Source organism: Pseudorca crassidens, chromosome 20 (assembly GCF_039906515.1).
Source record: "Pseudorca crassidens isolate mPseCra1 chromosome 20, mPseCra1.hap1, whole genome shotgun sequence".
In the NCBI taxonomy this organism is placed as follows: Eukaryota; Metazoa; Chordata; class Mammalia; order Artiodactyla; family Delphinidae; genus Pseudorca; species Pseudorca crassidens.
In genome coordinates this window covers 62,398,215-62,418,887 of record NC_090315.1, presented here as the reverse complement: position 1 = coordinate 62,418,887, position 20,673 = coordinate 62,398,215, and the positions used below count along the sequence as shown (strand labels likewise).

Here is a 20,673-nt window from a genome sequence, read left to right as displayed (position 1 = left end):
GCGGGCCTTCCAGAGCGCCCTGCGCGTGTCGCACGGAGGTCTGCGGTCGGGCCGTTGGTGGCGAGTACCCGGCAGTGAGTGTGGAACTAAGAACCGCGTGGCGGGTCGCGGCTGTCCCGCGCTCCGCTGTGCACACTGCCACCCACGCAGCTGAGCGTCGTGAAAACACCAAGTAGCCAGGCCACCTGGGCTGTGGCGCCTCCAGTTCCCGGGACAGCCTGGGACGACGCCAACACATCCTGCCATCTTAAGCCTTGACACCCAGCAACCCCTTTACGTTCCCAGCCTCACCCCAGTCACCAGGCTTCCTCCCCTGAAACCTAATCAACGTTTTATGAATTTCATGACAAAATAAGAAATTTGGAGGCCTGTGTCCTACACTGAGTAAACAGGTAGCTGATACTAATGCTGATAGCTTTCTGCCCTACTGAGACACCCCCGGGTATTAGAAAAATCAGGGACTCATTGAGGAATTACAGGGTTATGGTTGGGGAGACCAGAACATGTGAAAGGGCAGAGGAGGATTTTTAACACATAAGTGCCAAGGCTGTGTGGAAGGTTGGAGCCCTGCCACCTAATAGGTACCCGCTCAGCTCTGACGCAAGGGCTGTATCAGTCCTGCTTGGCCGACAGTTGTTAGCAAATGCAAGAAAGCACTTTTCGGTAAACTCGGAAGTGGTGTTTATCTGTGAAGTTAGGGTCATAAACTTTTATTTTGGAATACTTTTAGATACACAGCAAAGTTGCAAAAGTAGTAGAGAGTTCCATTATATTATCTACCCAGGTCCTTTTAATATTAACATCCTACGTAGCAATGGTAAGGTTGGCAAAGCTAAGAAATTAGCATTGGGACTTCCCTGGTGGCTCAGTGGCTAAGAATCTGCCTCCCAATGCAGGGGACACGGGTTCGAGCCCTGGCCCGGGAGGATCCCACATGCCACGGAGCACCTAAGCCCGTGCACCACAACTACTAAAGCCCATGCACCTATAGCCCGTGCTCCGCAACAAGAGAAGCCACCGCAATGAGAAGCCCCCGCACTGCAATGAAGATGGCCCCTGCTCGCCACAACTAGAGGAAAACCCACGCACAGCAATGAAGACCCAATGCAGCCAAAAATTAAAATTAAAAAAAAAAAATCTGTGCATCCTTTCACAGACACAGACGGCTAAACTGGAAGGTCAGTGACCCACAGTTAAGTGGCTGTGGAATTAGCTAGTATAAAATCTTTGTACTAGTTTTGAGACTTTGGGCAAGTTATTGGTGTGAAATGGGAGGAGCTGCTGTTAGGACACAGAACACAGCGCAGTGCCCGGTGCATGGTAAGTCAAGGTCACACAGCTCTGCTTCCAGGTGACAGGGAAGGGAAGGCAGTGCAGGCGAGAAGGGAGCGGGGGAGAGCGAGGGGTCATCATCTGCCTTGCAAGTCACTTTGTCCATTGGAACTGAACCCACGCTCACCCCACCTGGCAGCCTAACTGCAGCAGAGAGGCCCTGGAGGAGATGTCTGTTGAATACACGGTTGCCTTGGCCTGGGACGTATTTCTTCGGACACAGACGTTAGCCCACACCTCCCATGTCTATCTCAGACGCCTTTCAGTAATCCCGCTATGGACCAGGATACCTTGCTATTTTCTAATCTCAAACACATTCCTGTCCCCATCCCCCCTTTCAGACCCACAGACTCATGCAGCTCAGTCTGCTCATAGGGTGCTGCCCGGGGTACCGGGGGAGGGTTTGAAGTCTGGAGTTAGTGGTAAGGAGCTGAAGCTGCAGTTCGAGGACCTCGGTCTGCTGCATACAACCCGGCAACCCGGCCACACAGTTTTTCGACACCTGAATGGTCCATACTTACATCCTTGAGGAATATGCAGAATTAGCAAGGCCCGAAGTTCCCATGTGATGTTCTGCTGAGAGCTGTTTCCCAGCTGGGAAGATGAAAGAAGTGAACTGTTATGTAGGCATCCTTCTTGACACACAGACTTGTTGGCTCAGGGTTTTAAAAGTCTTCAGCTAGGGACTTCTATGGTGGTGCAGTGGTTAAGAATCCGCCTGCCAATGCAGGGGACACGGGTTCGATCCCTGGTCTGGGAAGATCCCCTGTGCACCACAACTACTGAGCCTGTGCTCTACAGCCCACGAGCCACAACTACTGAGCCCACATGCCTAGAGCCCATGCTCCGCAACAAGAGAAGCCACTGCAATAAGCCTGTGCACCGCAATGAAGAGTAGCCCCTGCTCACCACAACTAGAGAAAGCCCACGTGCAGCAACGAGGACCCAACGACAAAGAGCCAACGGAGCCAAAAATAAATTAAAAATAAAAAAGTCTTCAGCTAGAGGGACAGCCCCTGCCTCCTTGCCACAGAACTCCACGGCACAACTCTGCAGAGGGGCTTTTGTCCCGGGCTTGGGCCTGCAAAGGCCACTGAAAGGACTGGCTAATGCCGCTGGACTTAGCACTCACTGGGGTCAGGGTTCCTGGAGGAGCGCCCTGGAGGGGTGGGGTATGCACAGCCTCCCAGAATTTCCTTTTAATTGTGCCCCAATTGCTTGCCCCACACCTACACCTGACTGGCCCCCTCCAAAGATAGTCAGCGCTAGCTCCTGGAGCCCTCTGACACACAGTCTTTATTTATTTATTTATTTGACAGCACCAGGTCTTAGCTGTGGCACATGGCATCTTTAGTTGTGGCATGTGAATTCTTAGTTGCAGCATGTGGGATCTAGTTCCCTGACTGGGGATTGAACCTAGGCCCCCTGCATTGGGAGCACCGAGTCTTAGCCATTGGACCACCAGGAAAGTCCCTGACACACAGTCTTGATTTTTAAAATTAATCTTAGGGAATTCCCTGGCGGTCCAGCGGTTAGGACTGTGCGCTTTCACTGCCGAAGGCCCAGGTTCAATCCCTGGTGGGGGAACTAAGATCCCACAAGCCGCTGGGCACAGCCAAAAAAAATTAGTTGATAAAAAAAAATTAATCTCACAGCGGCAACGTGTTTTTATTGTGTTTTGACACACACAAAAGTCATGTTCCTAGAGCACTTTGCAAAAATTAGCACGCTGTCATAAATATGGGCTGCTGGTTGAATTAGGAAAAGCAGGAGCCGAACAACTCAGCAAGGACAGGGTAATTTTACGGTGTTTCATCACAGAACTCAACCACCCGGCCTCTCAACTTACCAAAGTCGCAGCCAGCACGTAAACCTGATAGAGGCTGAGAGAGTCCTGTAATATGAGGGACACCTAATGTAAGTGAGCACCTGGAAGTACGTTATTATAATCACAAGTATCTTATCTGAAAGTTGCTAAGAGTGGATCTTTTTAAATTAATTATCTATTTATCTTTGGCTGTGTTGGGTCCTCGCTGCTGCGCACGGGCCCTCTCCAACTGAGGTGAGCAGTGGCCCCTCCTCGCCACGGTACGAGGCCCTTTCATTGCAGTGGCCTCTCCTGCTGCAGAGCACGGGCTGCAGGCGCACAGGCCTCAGTAATTGCGGCACTTGGGCTCAGCAGTTGTGGCTCGTGGGCTCCGGAGCGCTGGCCCAGCAGTTGTGGCACATGGGCCCGGCTGCTCCGTGGCATGTGGGATCTTCCCGGACCAGGGACCGAATCCGTGTCCCCTGCTTTGGCAGGTGGACCCTCAACCACTGCACCACCAGGGAAGTCCCAAGAGAGTGGATCTTTAAAGTTCTCATCACAAAAAAAAAGCTTCCGTAACTATGTGTGGTGACCAGTGTTAACTGACTAACCGTGGTGATCACGGCACAAACAAATAGGAATCACTGTGTTGTACACCTGAAACAAATATGAAGTACCTCAACAAAAAAATAAAAACCCATGTTTATATGAGCATAGACGAGAGTGGAAAACAACTTGTATGATGATGTAAGAACTCTAAGTTACTTCATCTAATAGTCTTCACTGGTCTTCTGGGGCTCTGATTGTATTAAATGTACATTTACCGTCAGGCCACGATGTACCCGCTCTGCTGGGCAGGGGCAGGTTGCCCAGCGCGGTCTGGCTGCTCCAGGGGACCACGAGCTGCTATTGGGAGAATCCCCTTCACCTCCGGGAGCCCTGTAAGGGAGGCGTGAGAGGCAGCAGAGGTGCACAGGCCCTGTGCCCAGTGCGCCCTGCGGGTGCCATGCCTGAGGACTGGGAGGTCACGTCACCTAGGACAACTCCCTTCTGTCCATCAGAGCACCGTCCCCGCAGCCCTCCCTGCTGGGCGGCCGTGAGCCCACTCGCTGGCCAGCCCTGGGAAGCCAGGCTGCACCTTCCTCCACTATAGCAAGGCAGCCCGCTTCACGCCACTTCCATCCTATTCCTGGCTAAGCGTCACCAGACGTGGGCCATTTTAATGGTAAACCACGAGGGGCTGAGCACAGCCACATCCGTGTGAGATTACAGAGGCCGCCCCATGGCGAAGACGCCAGCCTCACCCTCTGAACCCTCGGCCGATCTTTGGGAAGGAACCTGGGGAACTGGGGCAGATGGTGAAGCATCTCTTGGGCCGCTCGCCCCCATGAGCTTCCTCGGGGCACCGATGCACAGGGGAGGTGGAAGCAACGAGGAGCAGGTGGGAGCCCCCAAGTGGGTCACACCGCCGGGGACTCGGGGGCCGACTGCAACCCGTCCATCTGTCCCACACCCTCCCTCCCAGAGTCCTACAAGAGGGAGGGGTCCCAACTGGTCACCTCGCAGCTGACATCACACCGTGTGAATATAGTATCCGTGACCCAGGACGGCCCTCGGGGCAGAGCTGACCACGCAGGAAACAGAGGCCTCCATCCACAGCATTTATTAGTGGTCACAGTTCCCAGGTGTCCCCTCAGGGCCCCTTGTGTGCACCCTTCCACACAGCAGCAGGTGATGGTGCTTCACTCCTCCAGGCCCAGTGCCTGTCCCTGTGACCCACTGATGAGCGAGCCCAGGACAGGGCCCCGTGGAGGACAAGCAATGAGGGGCTTGGAGGCCCTGTCACGGCGGAGCCCTGAGCATCCTGACCAAGTCTCAGGAGCCGGGAGGAGCCCGGCCCAGGCCCCGCACCACGAGGCTGTTCAGGGCCCCCACAAGATGGGGCGCTCCGTGCGCACCGGTGACCCTCCCACAGGCGAGAACGACCCACAAACACGAATGAAACCGTGCGTCTCTGCAGAGACATTTACTTATCCCGGGCAGGGAAGTCAACAAATAGATCTCAGGGGCCTTGTGCTGAGACCTGCGAGGGCTGAGAGGAGGGACCGTCTCGGGCGGCCAGCAAGGTGGTCCAGCTATCGGGGCCAGGACTGCTCCTCCCCCTGCAGGAGCTGCTGCCGGCCGCCTCCGCCTCCGCCTCCCCCGCCTCCCGCTTCTCCCTCTGGGCGTCGCTCCACCTCTGCGGCGCAATCCTCTTCTTGGGCCCATGGGGGGGCGGGCCGATGAGGGCCTCGATGTCCTCGTAGTTGATCACTTCCTTTTCCAGCAGGGCGTTCGACAGCTGCAAGAACAAGAGGCCAGTGTGAGCAGCTGACGAGCGCCCGGACAAGAGCCCTTTGAGAGCAGGGCACGGTGGAGGGAGGGCCCAGCCCCCGGACCCGCCAGCCGGGCGGGCGGCTGAGAGCGCAGAACCGCTCCCTGACTCCGCCTTGGAGAAAAGGCCAGCTGCCAGCCTCATTAAGCTTTCTGCTTCCCTTCCCAACCTGTTTATTTGGGGCAACTTCAACTTCTTTCACAAACACGCGTGAGCGTCAGCATGAGGGCAGTGGAGCTGGCGGGCAGGACCGCCTCGATGGGACCAGGGGAGGGGCCCACGAAGAGCCGCCACACCCGCTGCTGAGGGGTTCCCATCGCCCCCACGCCGGCCGCTCCGACAGCTGGCCCTGGGCAACACGGGCTTGAAGTGTGCGGGTCCGCTCCTACGCGGATTTCTTCAGTGAACGTGACTGCAGGACTATGAGACCCACGACCCGCAGATGCAGAATCGCGGGCAGGGAGGGCCGGCTGTGAAGGTGGCGCTCGGGGGCCAGCTCTATGGTGCTCAGCCCAGGCACGCCCGGACGGCGCAAGCAGGTCCCAGCGCACACGGGAGCCCCACACGGCAGCGGGCCGGTCCTGGTGGGTTCCGCACGGCTCCTGGCGGGCAGGCGCTGCTGCTCTCGGGGCCCCACAACACGACGCCCACAACATCACGCTGAAGGAACAGTGTCCTTCACAGGACGGCCCGTCCACAGAGAGCTGCACCCCCTCCGGGTCCACGGAAGCTTCACCTCTGTGGTCACCTCCAAACCCAACAGCTCAGGCTGGCGATGAGGACACCAGACAGAGCCCAACTGGGGGACGTTCCACACACACCAGCCCAGCCCTCCTGCACTGCCATCAGCAACAGGAGGGAGCCGTGCCAGCCAGGAGGGCCTGACGGACATGACGACCAACCGGAAGGCGGGGTAAGCGCTGGGCGAGGCGGCTGAAGCGTGGACTGCGGTTAACGCCGCCGTGTCCGCGTCGGCTGGTCACTGTGTTGTGGGGAACGCGCCCCACTGATGGGAGATGTTAACACAAGGGGATCAGCTGGGGGCAGAGGGCTCTGTGCTGTATCTGGCGCTTCCATGGGCACCTAAAACTATGCTAAGCTTTACAATTTAGTTTAAAAGTTCCAGGAGAAGGGTAAGAGCTGGAAAAGGACTACACAGCGTCGACCAGACCCCACTACTGGCTGAAACTGGGTAACGGCCCAGGAGGGTTGGCGACGTCCCTCCGTCTCCTCTGAAGGAACTGGCCTGAGAGGTTCAATGATACAAAGCTAAACGAGGTACAAAAGGTGCTACGTTCAGTTGAGGTGGGTGGGCCTCGCTGGTTCTGTCGTTTTCTGGAGTGCTGTGCACGGGGGGGGTGAGCGGCTGCGTCAGCAGGGCAGTGACGGCAGGCCCAGCTCCTGGCGGGACAGGCAGGCACAGGGCCCCGGGGAGTGGTGGGGGCTCACCGCCTGCAGCTTGTCCAGGTTGTCCCGAAGCACCTTCTCAGTGTGCCTGTAGGCCGTGGCCACCAGCAGCCTCGCTTCCTGCAAAGGGAAGAGAAGGGTCTGTGATGGGCCAGGGCGGCTGGCCACGACGCGCGGGGTCCCCTGCGGCCCGGCCCTGGCGCTAAGGTACACAGAAGAAACACAGGTTCAGGAACACGGCCTTTCGTGTCTTACAACGAACAGGAGAGCAAGGCTGTCAAGGGCCTCCTGCCCCCACCCCAGCCCCGGGAATGCCCTGTTCAAGGGGCCTGCCCAGCAGACAGCCCGCCAGCCCCTGGAGCCCTGAACCCACGTCTGTCCTCCACGCCCACGGCTGCCTACGTGCCAGCGACACTGCGGTCATCTCCCGTGGGCAGCTGCAGGGCTCACAGGTGCTGGCTCCATCACTGGAGACATATACTTATTTGACGTCCCTCACAGTCCTGTGTTGTCTACGGTCCCACTGGGCGCCAGCAGGCCCTTGCACAACTTCTCTGGGCACACAGCCAGCACACACGAGGCCTGTCTCCCACCCGCATGCAGCTCAGGACCAGGGAGGACTCACATGGTCCATCATCTGCTGGAGGCCCTGGCTGAAGGGACGCCGTCCGATGCCTGGGATGCCGTCCTGGGCCTCAGGGAAGGAGATAGGCCCGATGCTGGGCGCCATCCCGAACTGCTTCACCATGGAGTAGGCGATGCGCGTGACCTTCCTCAGGTCGTCCTGTGCCGCTGGAGTGAGGGGTCAGAAAAGGGGGTTCTTTCCTGGAGGTGTAGGTCGAGGCACCCGGGGCCCTGCCGACCCCTGAGAGCAGAGCAGGGTACCCGGGGACAACTGTATCCTGTCACTGGTCCTTAAAAGTTAAAAAAATGCTCTTTTATTTAAAAAACAACTCCTCAGGGGCTTCCGCAAAAAAAGCAAAAACAACAAAAACAACTCCTCGGGGTGCATCTCTGGATTCATGGCGCCGGCAGTGACCTGGCAACATCCAGGTCCGTGGGGCCCCGAGTCTCCCAGAACCTCCTCCACCTCCTGACGGCCCAGCGAGACCACCTAGCTCCGCTTACAGTCTGCACGTGGGGAAAAGCTTTTTCTTTTTTTTCCGTTGTGTGGGCCTCTCACTGTTGTGGCCTCTCCCGTTGCAGAGCACAGGCTCTGGATGCGCAGGCTCCGCAGCCATGGCTCACGGGGCCAGCCGCTCCGCGGCATGTGGGATCTTCCCGGACCGGGGCACAAACCCGCGTCCCCTGCATCGGCAGGCGGACTCTCAACCACTGCGTCACCAGGGAAGCCCGGGAAAAGCTTTTGTAACAACTAAATCATCTAGAAAGTCTTGTTTAGTTCCAAACATCCTTTGACCACAGCTCATCTTTTAGAAACACTTAATGGAATTCAAAACTGCATTTGCACCTGCTACTCAGACCCCTCCATCGGATTCACCACCCCTCACGCAGAATGGCTGCAGGGTGTGGAAGTCGTGTGGGCGCCAGCCCCTCACCGGAAGTGACCCTGTTGAAGGAGATGGACTCGGACGCACGGCCGCCGAGGGCCATGCACATCCGCTCAAACAGCTGCTCCCTGGTGAAGAGGTGCTGGTCTCTTGGGAGAATCTGAGTGAAGCCCAGGGCTGCGTTGGTCCGCGGCGTGATGGACACCTGCAGAACAGAGGTGACCCCAGTTAGTGGGCAGGATGTAGGCCTCAGAGATTGGGGGGTGCAGTAAGACACTCTTCAATCAGAGGGTTCAAAGCAGGGAGCAAATGTGACTGTCCCCATGTTTATAACAGCATCACGGAGAAGGGCTCCCACACTGTTGGGGCGTGAAGCAGCTGCACCCAACCACGCGTCCGCGAGGGAAGGAAAGGTGACGAGGACGGGACAGCCCGCCAAGGGCCCTGCGCTGCCCATGCTCCCACCCACAGCCCGCGCCTGGTGAGCCCATGGGGCAGGGTTCTGGCAGCAGGAGGCCACCCTGAGGCTCCGAGGAGGACACGTCCCCACCTCGCCTGGCGGAGTGCCGAGCATGGGCAAGGGGCTTTCTCGGCACGACTAGTCTGCCTGACTCTCTGTCGTCGAATGGAAAACCCTAAGAACAGGCAATTTTAAATTAGGGTATTTACTTCACCATGGACTTTCCCATGTTAATTTTTTGAGATACTGCATGAAAACATTTATCTTGATCCCTGGGTCTTCTCGGCGGGCAGCTCCTGCACACACACGCCTTCGCCACAGCACTCTGCCCAGGATACAGCGGGGACCGGCCTGAGCAGCAGGACACCGGCCGACGAAGCCCGACTGGCAACGTGCCGCTGCAGCCGTCACCCCCGGGGAAACACCACACGCGGGCTGCAGCTGCCGCACAGCCCCGTCTTCGGGGGTCACGGAACAAGGAGCAAGGCAGCTCCTCCTCAGCTGGGGGGACCAAGCCCCCGGCTCAGGCCCCTGTGGAGGGCACAGTTACAACCCTCCACATGGGGCACCCACGTCCCAAACACGGGCCCCGTCCGCAGGGGCCACTCAGGGACCCCTGGTCACGAAAGCACACAGCTGAGGGGGCGTTACGACGGTACGCCTGCCAAATACACGATGTGTGCTCACCTCACTCCTTTCTAAACTCAGGAGTCACGAAATCAGCACGTCCCGGAGCTGACGGCAACCCTGGCAATCCTCAGCTCCACGGGCGACCGCGGCCACCCCGCCCCGTGCCTGGGCCGCCGACCCTGCACCCCCTCCACGCACAAGCGTGTGGGCCTTCCACAGCGGGCTCGGCCAGGCCCAGGCGCCGCACCCACCTTCCCCACGGCCTCCGTGTGCTCCAGCAGCCAGCCCACCAGGGCGTGGCCTGACTCGTGCAGCGCAACCACCTTCTGCTCTTCCTTGGAAAGCACCTGGCTCTTCTTGGCGGCCCCTGAAAGAACACCCAGGAAGGTGAGCTCAGGCGCGCGGCCACCCCGGATACGCGGCCAGGCGCGTGCTCGTGGCACCAAAGCGAGGCCTCGCTCGCCCCACTTGTGTATATGCTGCCAACAGCAGCCCCTCAGGCAAGGCCCTCACAGGGCCGCGGGGCCGACGGCACGAGCTCGGGTCTCCTGCCGGCCCCCAGACCTGGCAGGGCAGCCGCAGCCCCCGTTCTCCGGTCCCCCTTACCTCGCAACCTTACAGGCATCCCCCTCAAGTCACTGCTGAGGTCCTGCCCGCTGTCCCCAACCGCCCACACAGCCGCATGTCTCCACCTCTGCACCCTGAACAAGCTCTAGGCTCAGGGTACTTGGTAAATCACGCGACCGGGACTACCCCCAGCACCCGCTGTGAGGGGACACGTCCTGAGACGCACTGGCTGTGGCAGTCGGATCGCCCCACCCAGAGCCGGGCCCAGGAGCAGCCGCTGCAGCTCGGGAGTACCCTGCTCGAGGCACCACACACCCAGGCAGGACTCTGGACGGGTTTTCTCTAGTCTTTCCCGTTCAGATACTCTCGCTGTAAGCGCGTCACTTTCCACGTAAAAGAAATGGCTTACACAAAACGTAATTTACAGCGAGAAACTGTGACGCTGGCTTGTGCCCAGGCTGCAGAGGCACCTGTCCTAGGTCTGAACTCAAACTGCGGGTGGCGGGCCCACCTGTGGGAGGGGCCTGCTCCTTGGTGCCACCCTCAATGACTTGCTCTAAACCCTGCGGGAGGACGAGGCGCACTGATGGCCTCTGGTGTTGCCCCCGGGCTGTGGGAGCTCGTCCTGCTCTCCTCACAGAAGGCCAAGGACCCCTCGTACGGCAGCAGGTGAGCACAGCTGCAGGCGCCGGCCCCACCCAACACAGAGCACGGAGCCTCCTGCAGAGCAGGCCTCCTCCTCGCCCGGGGCGCAGCTGCCAACCCCTGGCGATGTGGGCAGGGGCCTGTCCGGCGCTCAGGCCCCGCACGTTGGCCGATGGGCTGAGGACACTCACATTTGAGCTTGTGACACCCTATGATATTTCTGTTTGCACAGTATCTTAAACTAACGAGAGTAAGTCACACTGTTAAGGCCTGACGTAAAAACAGGAACTCTTGACCTGTCTTCCCTCTTGGGCAATAATTCTGTCGCGCGGCGTCTAGGTCTGCCCCCCACCCGTGGGCGGGTCCATGTACCGGCAAAGACGCGTTCCACCGCGTAGTCCAGGTTGGACGTGTGCACGGCCGTGTGCCCCTCCCGCGCAGCGTGCAGTGCGGCCTCGTTACAGATGTTGGCGATGTCAGCGCCTGTGGGCACGGGGGTGGCACTCAAGCAGACGCAGAGAGATGGGGGGCGGGAGGAGGGGGCTGCCCCATTCCCCTCGAGCGGCCACAGGGCTGAGGTCAGCCGCCTCTCTGGACCCCTGCTGGTTCCTTCCACCTAGTGTTCCACACAGACGTCGAGGGATGAGAAAGGCTCTCTGACACCCATGAGGTTCTAGTTCAGGACGTTAAACGAAGTCCAAAGGGAAGAAATTTATACCACGATAAAAGGGGTTTCTACTTATATTACCCTGTAAAACGAGAGCCATACAGAAAAGAAACCTGATTTGTGACAACACGGAGACCGTGGGGGAGGGCAGTGGGGGGCCCGGGAGGAGACGTGGCCTTGCAGGTCAGCCCCCAGTGGGGAGGAGCGGAACAAAGGCAGGACCACCAGGACTGCCGGGGGTGGGGGGGCGTGCACAGGCGACAGAACCTCGGGGAGGAGAGTCCTCTTACCTCTGCCTGCTGCGTGTACACCTCACTCCCACCCCGGCTGTGCTGGCCCCCTCCGCCCTCTCCAGCCCCAGACAGAGACCCGTGCCCCTACCGCTGAAGCCCGGCGTCAGCTCCGCCAGCCGCTGGGAGTAAAAGCTGCTGGCCCGTGTCAGCTTCAGGCTCCTCAGGTGCTGCTCAAAGATCTCCCTCCTTTCCTGCGGGACACGGGACAGGGGACACGGGTCAAAGGACACGGGTGCAGGCTCCCGCCAGCTGACACTCGGGAGCCACCGGCCGAGAGGTCAGCTTTTGCTCCGAGAAACCAACTCAGGGCTGCAGGCAGCGTTTCAAAACCGGAAGGAAAAAAGGAGACAAGAGAAGATAAAGCACGTCACACATCACAGGTAGCAAAGGTTATTTTGTATCCTGTGTGACACGTCAGGAAGACGGGAATCCAGGCCTTCGGAAGCAGTGGCAGGCCACAACCTACGACAGGACAAAGCTGGGTGTTCCCAGGCCCGGCCCTGACCCCCACGTCGGTCTTTGCAGGAACGTTAACCCACCAGCCACCTGCCACGCTCACCCTCCAAACCCTCCCCTGCCCCTGCTGGGTCCTCAGCCACGCTAGGCTCCTGCTCCCTGGGCGGCCACTACAAAGGCCCAACCCCCTGGAGGTGGACGTCCGAGCAGAGGCCTGAGGAAGTGTGGCCAGAGGGGCCGAGAGGTCCCTGGGGCTCACACCCTCCACCCCGTCAGGGCAGCCGTGCAGCTCGTGCTCCAAAGCCATGCAGCACACGGCTCTGAGGCTCTGCGAAGACTGTGCCGCAGGACTCGGCCCAGACGTTTCAGGATAAAGAGGAAAACAACAAGGATCAAAACCAGGAGAAGAGGGGCTTCCCCAGTGGCGCAGCGGTTAGGAATCTGCCTACCAGTGCAGGGGACACGGGTTCCAGCCCTGATCTAGAAAGATCCCACACGCCGCGGAGCAGCTAAGCCCGTGCGCCACGACTACTGAGCCTGCGCTCTAGAGCCCGCGAGCCGCAACTACTGAGGCCATGTGCCACAACTACTGAAGCCCGCGCATCACAAATACTGAAGCCCATGCACCTAGAGCCCGTGCTCCTCAACAAGAGAAGCCACTGCAATGAGAAACCTGCGCACTGCACGAAGAGTAGCCCCTGCTCGCCGCAACTAGAGAAAGCCTGCGCGCAGCAACGAGGAACCAACACGGCCAAAAAATATGAATAAATAAATAAAATTTAAAACAAAAAAACCCAGAAGAGCAGGGAGCCGAGGCCCGGAAAGGCCAGCCAGGCCGCACTGACCTGCAGCGTGGGAAGGTCGATGAACACGTGTCGGTCCAGTCGGCCTGGCCTCAGCAGAGCATTGTCCAAAATGTCAGCTCGGTTGGTGGCCGCAAGGACGATGACATGGTCGGTGGTGCCCATTCCTGAAGGAACAGACAGCAGCTGTTAGGGTGGGGCCCCCAGCCCGGAAGCTTCCCCACAGGCCCCCTTGAGGGACATGGGGCGGGAGAGGCGGGGCACCTGAACGCAGAGCTGTGGACCCACCCGGGCCCGTCCCTCCTGAGCGCTTCCACCCAAACCACAAGAGCAAGAACCCACCACTTCCTTCCCAGGCCGCGGCCCAGAGGCAGAATCGCAGGTCAGAACTCGGTTCTGCCCTCCAAGGCCATCCTCCACATCCAGACAGCAGCCCTGCAGGAAGAGTGTTCCCGGGGTGCAAGGGGCACCTCCCCACACCACTGCCAGGGACATCGGGGACATGTCCCCTCCAACACTGGGACTGAGGGCCCCAGGTCTCTCATGAGAATTTAAAAGCAAGTCCAGAAACCATCACTAACGGCCCACACCTATGTGTGAACCTGGGCTGGATGCTAATTTGAATAAAGCAATTGCAAAAACGCCCCACGAAGCAGCCGGGGGGATCTGACCCCGACTGGATGTTAGATGCTAGTAAGAACAAGTGTCACAATGATAGGGAGTTATTTCTCCTAGTGAAGGTGCAGAACTCTGGGTCTGCTTTAACCCACGGGGGAAGAGGCAGGGGTGTTGGCAGACAGAACTGGCCGTAGTTACGACAGGCACCGAGGCTGGGCTGGGGCACGGCACTCAAAGCAGGCTCTCCCCAGCTTCGGAAAAGTTCCATGACACAAAGTTTAAAAAATAAAGATGCCAGGATCCATCTTTTGCTACCTTAATTTGTAATAAACTGACATTGACAAATACAATTTCAAATCACCTGTACAAAGTCTTTCAACGGAAGTGAAATCAGAGTCCTTCACTCTACTGCACGATCCCAGGACAGCGGCCAGGGGCCCAGGTAGCCCCGACCCAGGGAGGGCACCCACCTCGTCCAGGGGTTGACACCACCAGGACAGCCCAAACCACACCCAGCCCCAAGGAAATCACTCCAGAACTTCAAAGAAATGTCTCCCAGAGACCAGGCTCCCAGCCTGGGCTCTGCATTTTGGGATGTGGTGAGCCCAGACACCTCATGGAGCCTGGGCCCACTCACATCTCGAGAGTGGACAGTGCAGAAAAGCGTCTGCTTCCCAACACAAAGGCAGCATCTTAAAATAACTCAGACTTTTGAAATAAACTCGGACAAAAGCAAGCACCACCCAGCATACGTGATGCACCAGCCCCTCTGCCCCGATTGCCTATGCTCAATTTTAGGAAAAGCGAAACTCTGAAATGGAAATGAGACGCCTGCTGGAGGGAGGGGCCCTGGGCAGAGCTGGCCGGGTCCACTTTCCGGGACACCTGGGGATGGAGGAGCCCCTCCACCTCGAGTCCCAGAGCGCTACCTGGGACACCTGCCGGGGCTCCCCACTCAGATTCCCCAAACGCCTGCCTGCCATAGGCCGGGGCTGTGAACACAGAATCCTGAGATTATACAACAGTGAAATAACGTTGAAAAACAGTAGGAATAACGGGTGCAGAAGACAGCAGCAGCCGGGCCAGGGTGAGCGTGAGCCCGGAGCTCCAGGCGGGGACTCCCGCAGGACGGCCATGGCCTCTGCGTCAGCAAGCAGGGACTGGCATAGCTCTGGGCACACCGCAAGTGGCAGAAACTGTACAGATGTCCCCGTGGCTGCGTGTCAGGTTTGCTCCCACGTGGAGCTGAAGCTGCCGCAACCCCGTCTGACGGGCACGCATCTCTCTGCGCGGTGCCCGGCCTCCACCCCGGACGGAGGCAGATCCCACCGCCACAAAGATCTCCCTGCACAGCCTCGTCCCCTCCTCGCCACTCGCGTGTTCTCCTTCCCAGAACTGTCATTTACACGGTCTCATATAAATTGAAGCAGACCTGTAACCTTTTGAGGCTGGCCTTTTCACTCAGCATAAACCCCGAGACCCAGCCAGGCAGTCGGGCATAACAACAGCGAGCGTCTCTTCACTGCTGCCTGGTACCCCCATGAGAACACATCAGGGCGTAGGCACGCACCCACCGCAGAACACACGGCCTCTTTCCAGGTTTCAGCTGTTACAAGCGAGTGAACACTGGTGCACGCGTGTTTTGCGGACACCGGGTCAATGTGCCGTGTGTGTCCAGCGTGTTCAGAGCCGGCCGAGCTGTCTCCCGGGAGGCTGCACGTTCTCCCTCTCCCGCCGCAGGGGGTCAGGTTCGCTTCCCCTGCTGCTTCACAGATGCGTCATCACAGCTGCTTCACTCAAATCAGAGTCCAGGTTCACGCACAGACCTGGGATCCAGTCTCTTCACATCCTCCCGACGTCTGCTCTTGCCACTATTTTGAATGAAGTGAGAGGAATGACTCTACCTTCAGGAATGAGTGCTCAGCTAAGTAACAGGGACGTGTGCGTGAGGAGGACAGAGTTGTGGACCAGCAGCCGGGGGCCGAGAACATGCTCTCCAGAGGCGCCCGGCTGGGCTCACGCAACGCTGAAGGCTCAGCGCAGGAAGGACAGCACTTCAACAAGAGGTGCTGGAGCGGCTGGACGTCCACACACAAAGTGAGCTGTGACCAAGCCTCACACCTCACACAGAAATTCACTTAACACGGGTCACAGACTAACACGGAAAAGGCCGTGTGAGCGCTACCTGCGGTTTCCTCTTTTTCCTTAATTAATTTTCGCTTTCTTAATGAAGTATAGCTTATTTATAGTGCTTCAGGTGTAGCACTGAATCACAGCGCAGTGATTCAACTATTCTTTCGTATATACGTATACATATTCTTTTTCAGATTCTTTCCCATCAGAAGTTGTTACAAGATGCTGACTACAGCTCCCTGCGCTGTACAGGAGGTCCTTGGGGGTTAGGTACCCAGGCCTTTCTACAGACTCCAGGCAGAATCGAGGCCATGGGGGTGTGGACGGAGACGCCCATGGTGGGGGGCGAGGAGCGAAGGCCTCCTTGCGCCCACTGGGCTGTGAGAGGGAGCGCAGGCGCCCCGCCCCTGCCGGCTTCCCACTGCAGCACCAGGTCTACTGCATGCTCTGCACTTGGTGCATGCGCTGCACTTGGATGAGCAGACACTGCTCCTCCCTGAGGGGTGACAAAGGCTCCTCAATGCTCAGCTGTGTCTGTGCACAAAGGCCCGCGGGCGGCGGTCCAGCCCTGCCAGGGCCTCTGAGGGGTGCTCCACGGCCTGGGGGGCGGGTCCTGGGGGGCCCACGGCTGCAGCAAAGCCGGTGGAAGCTGTTCCTCTCCTGGCGGCACAGAGGGGCCCGTCAGAGAAGGCGCCAGCTGGGAACGCTTCCTGGGGGTGCACATCACCCGGAAGGGTGGTCTCTGGCTTCAAGCGCAAAAAGCAGCAGGAGCAGAGAGAGGGGGGTACTGCTCCCGGGGCCCAGGTGCTCGGCCACAGCGGGCCACGAGGGAGCCCCACCGTCACGCACACACGGTCACAACTATGGGTGAGGTCGCGCATCAGCCTTACTCGACACGTCAGGAAACCCCGGCTCGGAGGACGGGAGGGGAGGAGGGGTGCGCACCCCGCCGCGTCCCCCCATGGCCCACAAGCCCCCCGGGGCCAGCACTCGGGCGGGCAGCCGCAGGACAACATGAGTCTGGCACGGCCGCCAGGGCCGTGGAGCTTGACGGTGGCTTCCAGACACGCTCTGCCGTATCCCGCGGCATCACCAAGGTTCCCCACGGCTGAGATGCAGCACTTCTGACAGCACGCTCATCAAACCCTGCGACGGGGTTTCTGGAGACTCGGAGTCTAACTTGCAGACGACCAGACGGGGCGCTCAGGGTCCAGCTGCTCACAGCCCAGCACACGGGGAGGGGCTGCTCAGAGCGGGGAGCAGCGGGGGTGGGTGAGGGGCCCCAGGAGGGCCCATCTCCAGGGAGCGACCCCCAGAGCTTCATCTCAGCTGCACAGACACCGAGTTCCCAGGCATGTCCTCCCCAGGAAGCTTGCTCCTCAGACCCTGACCACGGGGCAGAGTCCCTGAGCCATCCTGACGGACACCCGGACGAGAGGGAGACGCAGGTCGCCAGGGGCAGCTCCAGACGCAAACCATCCTCAGGACCTAACGAGGCAGCCCTTTCCTCTGCCGTGAGAAACCACACTTTGATTTCTCACACATCTGAAAAGATGACGAAATGCCTCCCCTGCATCAGCGCCCGACCTGCCCAGCGCTGCAGGCCCGCGTCCCAGCACCAGAGTCGGGGCACGGGGGCACCGCCGTGCACAGTGATGCCACCAAGGCTGTTGAGCGGCTCCTGCCACACACGCGGGGCTCAACCTCACTCGGAGGACACAGCAGCCTCACAGGGGGCGTCCCTTCCAGGGCCTGGCCTGGAAGAAGTGCCACAGTCACGAGGACAAGGACATAAAGACAGGCCCAGGCTGGAGACCAAGGAGACAGGACAAGTAAGCAACGCGAGGCTGGGCTGGACCCTGGGCCAGAAAGGGCACATCTGCAGGCCAGAGGCAGCTGCTGGACACCTGTGTCAGGCCTCATCCACGTCGGCCTCTGGGCTGCGTGGGGTAAGGGAATAGTCATAGGAACTCTGACTGCTTTTCCATTGTTTTTGTAAGTCTGAAACTCTTTGAAAATGAGAGGCTAAATAAAAAAGTTTCACCCTTAGCCACACACAATCAGATTCCACTGCCCACACGCTGGCCACCAGATCCACCATCCCAAACGCTGAGAATACTTTAAAGAGGAACATAAATACACGAATAGGGACTTCCTGGTGGTCCAGTGGGTAAGACTGCGCTCCCAATGCAGGGGGCCTGGGTTCGATCCCTGGTCAGAGAACTAGATCCCTCACGCACGCCACAACTAAGAGCCCACATGCCGCAACTAAGACTGGCGCAGCCAAAATAAAAGATAAATATTAAAAAAAAAAAACAAACAAATGGTTCTCTTAGACCAAAACTACTTTGAGAAAAAAGTGTTTTCCTTACCTACAATACCTAAAACAGCACTGGAATTCTGATGAAAGAAAAATTAAAACTGGGTCCTACGCGGCTGGGACTTGAAAAGAGATCTGTGTGCCCATGTTCACAGCAGCATCATTCACAACAGCCAACAGAGTCCATCGAGAGACGAGCGGATAAGCCAACCGTGGTCCATCCGCACCTGGGAACATTACTCAACCTTAAAAAGGAAGGGAATTCTGAGACTTCCTGGCGGTCCACTGGTTAAGGCAGCACTGTGCTTCCAATGCAGGGGGTGTGGGTTCGATCCCTGGTCAGGGAACTAAGACCCTGTGAACCTTGAGGACATGATGCTGAGTGAAATAAGCCAGTCACAACAGGACAAACCCTGTACGTTCCCACTAAAATCAGACACCGATGGGAGGATGGTGGGGCCAGCGGCTGGGGGAGGGGAGAATGCCGAGTCGGTACTTAATGGGGACAATTTGTGTTTGAGAAGATGAGAAAGGTCTGGAGACGGATGGTGGTGATGGTCATACAACAATGGGAATGTACTTACTGCCACTAAACACTGCATTTAAAAATGGTTAAAACGGTAAAATTTATGTTTCGTATATTTTACCACAATGAAAACAAACACAATATCTACACACACGCGCACGCGCACACACACAGACACACACACACACACACACTCCAAAGAGGATCTTACAGGAGTAGCTCAAAAAAAACCAATTCCGTTAAAAAAAAAAGAAATTGTGTGGAAGCCAGTCCACAGGTCATCTCAAGGGCAGCAGACACAGCACCCCTGGCCGTGCATCTGAGGCACCGGCCGCACCCACGCCGGGCACAGAGACTCTCACAGCAGCAAGACTCCCTGGGCTCCTCTGAGACTGACCACCACCGTCGTGACCCAGCCCGACACGGCATCCCCACCTTTCTTCCTTTTTCTTTCTGAACTACTGCCCTGACTTTGGGAAAGTGAAAGCTGTGTTTCTGGTGATCACCTGCCGGAGGAAGAGTTCCCAGTGCTGACAAACCCTCAGGGCGCACGAGCAGCCCTGCGACCCGGCCTGAGCAGCGCTCACCGTCCATCTCCACCAGCAGCTGGTTGAGCGTCTGCTCCTCCTCCGTGTTGGAGAAGCCGGACACGGTGGTGGAGCGCCTCTTGCCCACGGCGTCGATCTCGTCGATGTACACGATGCAGGGGGCCCGGGCACGGGCTTCCTTGAAGAGGCTCCGCACACGGGCCGCGCCGAGGCCTGAGGACACAGGGGATGGGGAAGCGGGCAGGTCAGGGGCATGGACCCTGCTCTCGGGGAAGCCCCAGCAGGCGGACCCTGCTGCACGTGTGCCGGCCCACTCCCTCCTGGACCCCCCAGACCACGGCTCCCCAGAACGTCAGCGCCCCGTTCCCTCCACGCCCACGACCCCCTAAGGCAACCAGCCACTGCAGAAGGAGCGCGCCCTGGACACGTGGTCAGGGGGCCCACCTCCAATGACCTCTACGAACTCCGGGCCAGCCATCGCGAGGAAGGGCACCTGGGCCTCTGTGGCCACCGCCTTGGCCAGCAGCGTCTTCCCACAGCCGGGGGGGCCGAGCAGCAGTGCGCCCTTCGGGACCTTGGCTCCGAGCTGAAGGAAGCGCTCTGGGCTCTAGAAAAGCAGCAGAGGACACACACTGACCCCTGGCGCTCCAGAGAACCTTCGGGACATGACTGTCGGGGGCCTCGGGCGATGTCCACGTGGCTCTGGGAAAGCAGAGTGCTCTGCGGTGACGGGTGACAGGCAGCGCAGGGCACCGCGGTCACGGAAGCCACCACTTAGGTGCCGGCCAAGCAGGGGCAGCGCGGCACCGGCCAGGCAGTCCGCCCCGCCCCCTGCGCCGCAGCCGCCACCCACTCACCTTCAGATAATCCACAAACTCCTTAACCTCCAGCTTGGCCTCATGCATTCCTGCCACATCTTTGAAGCTGACTCCTTTCCCCGTCTTGCCATCCACAATCGTGAAGCGAGCCATTTTAAGCTGATTCTGGGCAGAAAGACAAAGGGCGGAGCCCTGTACAGCCCAGTAGGACATGGCGGAGGAGCCCTGGGCGCCGGCTCACCTGCACGTCCTGCCCCACCGTCCCCACTCACTCAGACGGCAGCTAAGGGCACGGTCCAGACACACGAGGGCGCTGACAGCTAGAAAGCCGCCCGGCGCCCAGAAATCTGCCTTAAAGGAAAACACTCCCCGCGTCAACTAGGTGACTCAACGTCTCTGCATGAGCCATCTTACTTCTCCGTGTGACCTTCCCCACTACCGTGTGACTTCTTTTTCTGATTATAAAAGTTATGTAACAACACGCAGTTCCGGGGAGTGGTGGTAAAAAAGTTGCTTGGTCAATTTCTGGAGCGCAATCTGGCTGGACAGACAAGCTCTTGGCGAGGAGCTCAACCTCGGCCACGATCTCCTTCAGGACAGGCTCAAAAGATGCAGCTGCGTGGGATTCGCCCCAGCACTATCTAAATACAACGATAAACAGCCTACAGTGTGCAAGAACTACCAAACTGGCTGAGCCAGGTCCGGCGCACCCCACGAGACACCATGCTGCTGCTGACAGTGTGCGTGCACGTCCTGAG

The 20,673-nt window shown here is 58.7% G+C and overlaps 1 protein-coding gene across 2 annotated transcripts in view; it reads right to left on the bottom strand.

The window, feature by feature from the left end:
• Nucleotides 1-4,786: 4,786 nt before the first annotated feature.
• Nucleotides 4,787-20,673, bottom strand: part of SPG7 (SPG7 matrix AAA peptidase subunit, paraplegin) — a 30,828-nt gene continuing 14,941 nt past the window's right edge. Inside the window, exons 7-17 of one of the 2 annotated variants that reach the window (XM_067719480.1) lie at nucleotides 19,955-20,080; nucleotides 19,542-19,704; nucleotides 19,137-19,310; nucleotides 12,995-13,119; nucleotides 11,782-11,884; nucleotides 11,106-11,216; nucleotides 9,773-9,888; nucleotides 8,480-8,636; nucleotides 7,546-7,712; nucleotides 6,963-7,040; nucleotides 4,787-5,480 (exon numbers count right to left, since the gene is read on the bottom strand). In XM_067719480.1, the coding sequence (XP_067575581.1) occupies nucleotides 5,202-5,480; nucleotides 6,963-7,040; nucleotides 7,546-7,712; nucleotides 8,480-8,636; nucleotides 9,773-9,888; nucleotides 11,106-11,216; nucleotides 11,782-11,884; nucleotides 12,995-13,119; nucleotides 19,137-19,310; nucleotides 19,542-19,704; nucleotides 19,955-20,080 (1,599 nt within the window). In that variant the 3' untranslated portion in view covers nucleotides 4,787-5,201. The remainder of the gene's footprint in view (nucleotides 5,481-6,962; nucleotides 7,041-7,545; nucleotides 7,713-8,479; nucleotides 8,637-9,772; nucleotides 9,889-11,105; nucleotides 11,217-11,781; nucleotides 11,885-12,994; nucleotides 13,120-19,136; nucleotides 19,311-19,541; nucleotides 19,705-19,954; nucleotides 20,081-20,673) is intronic. The other variant, XM_067719481.1, reaches the window with a different exon arrangement.